A 7,398-nucleotide genomic window follows, 5' to 3' on the forward strand; every position below is an offset into this window, starting at 1 on the left:
CCACGGCATGCGGGATCCTCCCGGACCGGGGCACGAACCCGCGTCCCCTGCATCGGCAGACGGACTCTCAACCACTGCGCCACCAGGGAAGCCCAATCCTGATTTCTTGACCAGATTTAGTGAGCAAACAAACCATACGAACAACAAATAGAAACTGAGGCGCAGGGAGCTTAAGTAAAGTAACCAATGAGGGGGGAGCCAGGAATTTATCTGGGAACCCATGCCCTTTAGCACAACATTTGGAAGCATTATTCCCGCCCCCGTAACTCACCTCCTCAACTTTTCTTAATCATGGGGATGGAGCCCCCTTTCACCCATTCAACCCAGTTATGAACTTGAGGGCTTCCTTGGTTGCTCCCACCCTCCTCACATCTGGCAGCATGAGACCCACACCGTAGGTGTTACCTCTGCCCTGACAGCCACTCCTTCAATCCATGCTCCATCATTTCCTGCCCTGACTATTAACGTGGCTCCAACCGATCTCATTTGTTCGTTCATTCACTCATTCATTCTACAAGTACTACCTAGTCAGCCACTATGTGCCAGTCTTCACGAGTGCTCCTTGTCCACTCACCACAGAGGTGCCAAGGTGACCTTTCCGGAGAATAAATTTGATCCTGGCACTCCTATGCTTTAAAAACTTAACTGGCTCCCTATAATTTAAAGGATCATATGCTTTTTATAAGGTGAATTCTGAATGGTTTGAAATGCATGTCTGTTGAATGTGTCCATGGATTTTTCTGGCCAAAATTAATTTTAGAAAATCATTAGTAAATATAAGCAAAAAGCACACAGCTGGTTGTGCACAAAGTTGCAGCTTCCCAGATTGTTCTTGTCTATGCATTAGACTGGAAAATATCCCACAACACAGTAGCCTAAAGAGTTAAAGTTAAGCTTTCTAAGGAAATTGCTCAGTGGCACTCTCAGTCGGCTAAGAGGAAACTATGAGACTTGGGGGTTTTTTTGTTTTTTTTTTTTTAAACGTTCTTTTAGTCTCAATCCATTGCTGGCAAATACAACATATTAAACTTTAAATTAATGCTAGTTACTGTTGTTGATTACATTCTAAAATTGAAGTATAGTTGATTGACAATGTGTTTCTGGTGTACAGCAAAGTGATTCAGTTATATATATATTAGTTTTCACATTTTTTTCATTATGATTTGTTACAGGATATTGAATATAGTTCCCTGTGCTATACAGCAGGACCTTCTTCTTTATCTACTTTATGTATAGTAGTTGGCATCTGCTAATCCCAAACTCCTAATTTATCTGTCCCTCACCCCCTTACCCCTTTGGTTAACCATAAGTTTTCTATGTCTGTGAGTCTGTTTTGTAAATAAGTTAATTTGTATCATATTTTAGATTCCACATATAAGTGGTATCATATGGTATTTGTCTTTCTGAGTTACTTCACTTAGGATGATAATCTCTAGGTCCATCTATGTGGCTGAAAATGGCATTATTTCATTCCTTTTTATGGCTGAGCAGTATTCCATTGTCTTTGATTACATTATTATTATTCCTACAGCATCCTGGAAACACTCGGGTCTTCCTGTCTCTGAATATTTTTTTCAATCCTGTCTGAGTAACACTCCATTGCCTTCTGAAAATGAGACTTTCATAGTAACTCTTCAACTCTGGAGGTTGCTAAACTCTTAGGCCAAGCCATATTCTCTTACGCGGCATGCCCCTCCCACATGGTTCTTTCCTTTTAGATACTCCTTTACAAGCCCTCTTCTCCACTCAGACCAGTGTCTCCATCATCCAAAGCTCGAGCCACGTTTGTCTCTTAGCCTTGCTGTTCTCCTTGCCTGGAACCCCCTCCATCTCCCATGGCAGAATACCACAGTGGTTCACAGTGAGAAAAACTCTCCGATTTACCAGCTGCATGACCATGGGTAAATGAATTTCACTCTCTGTGCCTCAGTTTCCTCATCTAAAATATGGGCATCAAATGGTTATTGTGAGATAATGTATACCCCGTGCCTGGCACCTAGTAGGAGCTCAACAGATGCTAGCTGTTGTTGTTGTTACAAAGTTCTAATTCCAGTTCATCATGAAACCTTAATCATCTGTTCCCATCTACACAGTAATCTCTCTGTCTTCCCACATTCCTCTGCACCTGTGGTTGGGAGTTTGTAGCATTTAAATATTCTTATTTCTGTGCATTATTCTCCCCACAATAAGCTGCAGAGTGAACTAGGGCATAGATTGTGTCTTATGTCAACACAAGAGCCTACAGGAGACAGACAAGGAACAGAAGATAGATTGGGTGTAAGAAAAATAGGGAGGAGTGAGGACTCTGGCCAACCCGAGGGCACATGTAACTCTGGCCAATTGTCACGCGGGAATATGGGCCCAGTGTTGCCAGATCTCAGCCTTTTCAAAAGAAGCCAGAAATCCAGATTCTTATGTGAAATGTCCTGAATTTTAAAAGTTGGGCCAACACTGTTCAGGCCAAACAAAGAATGTTTGTGAGACCCCATTTTGTGAAAGCCGCATTTTTCAGATGACCCCCACGAGTTTGTGCATAAGCTGGTTATTTGGACCTTTGAACTCACTTTTATAGGGAAACAATACTGTGAATGGCATTTAGGGGTCCAGGCTAAACTAGAAGGCTTATCCCCATTCACACCAGCCCCGAGGCTTAGGATAGTCCTAAGAAACCTAATCTCTATGTGAAACCATTTTCCCACAGGGAAATACATTTAGAGTTCTAATGTATGATGTTGGGGACACATAGAATGTAAGCCCTTTCAGGACAGGGCCTTTGTTTTGTTCACCACTGTTTCCTTAAAGTCTAGAACACTGCCTGGCACTCAATAAATATTTGTTGAAGATTACCTGTGTCTTTATCCACCTGTCCACCATTAATCTGTTCTCCACGTGCAAACAAGGGCTATCTTGCACACCATGGTATCCCCAGCACCTGTTGGGTGATAAGAGATCAGTAAATATTTGTTGAATGAATATATGACTGACACAATCTATCCATCAAACATTTACTGAACACCTGCTGTGTGGCACGGAGTCTGTTGGACTTTAAAAATGCAGAAGTGAATCAGACACCACCCCAGCCTCAAGGAATTAGGTTGCCTAAAAGGGATTGCATAAACTATTTCCTGGAACACTTATAAAAATTGTCAGGCGTTACTCAGTGTTCCCCTTCCCAGAAGAGGGGGGAGTGGGTGAGACTACCTGGGACGGCTCAGCACAGGCATCTTCGTTTATCCGAGCGTTCCTCGGGTTGTTTGGTCCTCTGCGTCATCCGTGGGGTTTGGATATGAAATGATTGGACTGATTTTCTTTCAAACACATGTTGCAGTGAGCCGAATGAGCACTGCCCTTTCAAGTGGGCACCTCGGGAGGCCGTGTCCTCATTCCACTTCAGTTACAACAGCGCTGGACCACTTCTTTGGCAAGTGCCCTCAGAGAAAGTTAGAAGCCACTTGAGGACATTCATTTCATTGTTTTAACATCATGCCTTATTTTTGAACCCCTAGAAAAACAGTTGGGAGAAAAGGGTTATTCCAGTCACTTTAGCCCTCAAACCTGGTTCCAAATGACTTGGGGTTGTTTCCTAAAATCCAGTTCACAATCAGAGGAGAAATATTTTCTATTGGTGAGTTTATTGAACAGTGTGTGCCCCACACTCTGAAGGCAGCGGGGCCCAAAGAGAAGTCCCCAAACTGTCACGTGCCCCAGCAGTTTTGTTGGAAGAAATGTTTAACCTTCCAAAGTGTCCATGACAAAGGAGCCTGATTCTTTTGGATGCCTACATTCTTTTCTTTTTAACAGTGAAAACTTTTATATTTAGAATTAGCCAGCTGGACTCAGTGTAGATGATCCCAACTTTGTTGGCAACATCCAAAGCATCATAGTCAGGAGCCAGTCAAACATATGCCTTCTTCTCTCCAACAGGCCTGATCAGGGTGTTGACCTTAGCCACGTCAATGTCATAGAGCTTCTTCACAGTCCCTTTAATCTGGTGCTTGTTGGCCTTGACATCCACGATGAACACCAGTGTGTTGTTTGTTGTCTTCTGTTTTCTTCACGGCTGACATGGTGGTGAGGGGGAACTTGATGATTGGATGCCTACATTCTGGTGTTTGGGTTAAAGAGGGAAAAAAAAAAAACTGTATCTAGTTTACTTTTAGGTTCCCAGTATCTAGCACAAATTCTGGACATCCGAGTGCCCAAAAATGTTTTATGGAGCAGAAAAGTGGATGATAATGAGGTCTAGCACCTACTAAGCTCTCACCATATGCCAGGCCCCATGCTGATGCATGTCACACGTTACATCTGATTGTCATGACAACCTTGAGAGGCGATTACAGTCAGTACCTCCAAAAGGAAACTGAGGGCTGAGGTTAAGTAACTTACCCGAGGTCACCAAGCCAGCAAGTAATAAGGCTGGGATTTGAACCCAGATGGAAAAGTTCCTACCCTGAAACCCTAACCTATAGTCATTAAGAAGGTAATGGGTGTAGAATCATATAATCCCAGTACAGCAGGGAAGGTGAGCCTAAAGGAAACAAGCAGTTCAACTCCCTGCTGTGGTCATATAACCTCCCTCAGTCAGTGGGTTAGTGGCTGTCTAGCTGTCCAGCCTGTGCTGGGGCATTTCTTTTCCCAGGCTGTCTCACTCTGCTACTCTTGTTAGCCAAGAAGCCCCAAGATTTTAACACCTATCAGGAATGGCTGCACAGTGGGAAGCTTGGCTGAGGGGGGCACCTGCAATATCCTCTATCAGTTTTTGGAGTTTGGGGGAATCTGATTCACCCAGAATGTGGTCAGGCCAATGACAACACAGAGGAAAGGGACTGGGAATTTGGACTGGAAAAGTGACCTGAGGTCATACCCAAAGGGACCAGGGGTCTGATCCTGCTAACCTGCTAACTCCTTTCCTGACCTTAGGCAGAGTGTTTTGTCTTCGTGGTCCTTGGTTGCCCCATCTGTAAGAAAAGAGTTATTTCTCAGGTCTGCCCAGCTCTGGAGGAGGACTAGAAGGAACAGATCCTTCTTTCTTGGGTTTGTTCATTGGGCTTTTATTTCCCCAGGCTGGAGGAGAATTATGAGATTGCAGAAGGGGTCTGCATCCCTCGCAGTGCCCTCTACATGCATTACCTGGATTTCTGCGAGAAGAATGACACCCAGCCCGTCAATGCTGCCAGCTTTGGAAAGGTGAGTCCAACTTCACCAGGCTTTTTCCTTTTCTTCCCCACTTCTAAGCAATTTATGCACAGTTTCTAATCATGTTTTAAATCATTTAATTTTTTTTTTTAGGTTACCAAAGTAAATACTTTGGTTACTTTGCTGTAAAAATTTCAAACGATTGTTAACAGAGTAATACCAAACCAAATACCAAAACAGAGTAATACCAAAGTGTTAAAAATTTCAAACAATTCAGACATGTTGTAAAGTAAAAGTGAATGTCTACCTTGAATTTCCTCGGTACTTAATTTGCAGACAGTAACTTCTTTTCTCTGAGCGGCAAATATTGAACTCGCAAGTGTGTTATGTGTATGTCAGTGAGCCTGGGACAGGCAAACTGCTTGGCTTAGTAATGTGAGAGCCTTAGAGAAACTGGGAAGTGGCCTTGTATCATAGCTTGGAGGTCTGGGAGTCCTCAGCTGGGAGTGGTACTGTTTGTAATATCGCTGCAGGCCTGACTGTTCTCTATCCACTTACGATAAAAATACATCCCACACTCAGGGCTCTCTCTACAAAAAATCATTACCATTGGTCGTTCATATTCAGCTGGCCAGGGAAAGCTATTGGAACTCTATTTAAGACTCATCATGTGTTTATTTGATAAAGACCTAGAGTTTTTTACACCCCCAAAATATTCAATTTAATTTGAGTCAATACATCTAAACTCTTTCTTCTTTTATTAGCTTCTTTTGCCTGTGTGTAACTATTTTTCCACATCGGCTAATAAAAAATAGGCAAGCCTGTCCTGCACCACTATTCCTTACCAGTTTTCTGAGTGCAAGTGTAACAAGGACTGAAATGGCAGGAAGGGGTCAATGTTTCAGAAATTCACTTTTCAGATCCTCAACAGATAAATCATCAACAAGAAAAAAACAAAGGGCAATGTTAGGCCTGAGCCAACCACCCCGGAGAGTCTGAAACGGAGTGGCTGAGAATTGGCTCCACTTAGTAAATGGGAAGATGCTCTGTGGTGACTTAGGAAGGGAAAAATGCTTGTGTGATGGGTTAATGTTTCTTCTCCGAAGTGAAAAGAATTTTAAAAAAAATCAGTGGCGAAACCACCTTTGCTGTTTCATTCGTTCATTTCTTCAGCCGGGCAGTGTTGGCTGAGACTGGCTGTGTGGCATGCACTGTGTGAGGCAGTGGAGACTCAGAGGGATCCCGGTGTGGGTCCTGCTGTGGGGGGGCTCCCAGTCTAGAGAGGGGCACTGAGAGCCTCCCAGCAGTGGGAGAAGGAAGAGCACAGCAGGAGTGTATCCCTGTCCTGTGTCTGGGGTCCTGGAACATTCTCTTGCATCTACGCGCTCCCAGAGGCCGAAATGGAGAGTCAGGTTGGGTGAACCAAAAGACCAAGAATCCTAGCTCTCCTGGACTTATCACTTAACCTCTCTGAGACTCAGTCCTCTCAGCTGTGAAATGGGAATTAACCCCTGCCTTCTTCCTGGGACGTTGCAGGATTCACTTGAGAGGGTGGCGGGCTGATGTAGGGTACTGTGCACTCAGTCATCTGGTCGCTCAGATATTTAGTAACACCTACCATGTGCCATTACTCCTGTTATTGTGAATTTTCCATGAGATGCTTGTGCACAGATACAAATAGCCATTTGTTAGCTTAGATTCTGAAACAAAAACAAAACCAAAAAATAAAAAAATTCAGCATTTCTAGAAACTCCAATTTGCCTGTGTAAGGACCTTCTATTCCTTTTTCTCTCAAATTCTTTTGGAACCCTGTTGTCAGCTCAGGGTTTCCTTGACCTTGTGATCTAGGTAAAATCGATTTAACTCTTCCTCTCCTCCCAGCATCCCAATTCCATTCCTATTTCAAGTCTCAAGTCTGCCCCCAAGATGTCAGCAAGTCCAGGGTGTTTGCATCCTCAGGGTCGCCTTGACTTGGCACTCCTCTTTCTGCATATACCCCCTCTCTCCACACCTGTGCTATTCAGTACAGTAGCCTCTGGCCACACACAGTTGTTTAACTTAAACAAAATTAAAATTCAGTTCCTCAGGGCTTCCCTGGTGGCGCAGTGGTTGAGAGTTCGCCTGCCGATGCAGGGGACGCGGGTTCGTGCCCCGGTCCGGGAGGATCCCACATGCCGCGGAGCGGCTGGGCCCGTGAGCCATGGCCGCTGAGCCTGCGCGTCCGGGGCCTGTGCTCCGCAACGGGAGAGGCCACAACAGTGA

General features: G+C 44.3%; 1 protein-coding gene across 1 annotated transcript in view; it reads left to right on the plus strand.

Annotated features, from left to right (window-relative positions):
* Nucleotides 1-7,398, plus strand: part of RFX4 (regulatory factor X4) — a 170,335-nt gene that overhangs the window by 69,730 nt on the left and 93,207 nt on the right. Inside the window, exon 4 of the mRNA XM_024127375.2 lies at nt 5,064-5,187. Coding sequence (XP_023983143.1) covers nt 5,064-5,187 — 124 coding nt within the window. The remainder of the gene's footprint in view (nt 1-5,063; nt 5,188-7,398) is intronic.

This window comes from Physeter macrocephalus, chromosome 6 (assembly GCF_002837175.3).
Source record: "Physeter macrocephalus isolate SW-GA chromosome 6, ASM283717v5, whole genome shotgun sequence".
Taxonomy (NCBI): domain Eukaryota; kingdom Metazoa; phylum Chordata; class Mammalia; order Artiodactyla; family Physeteridae; genus Physeter; species Physeter macrocephalus.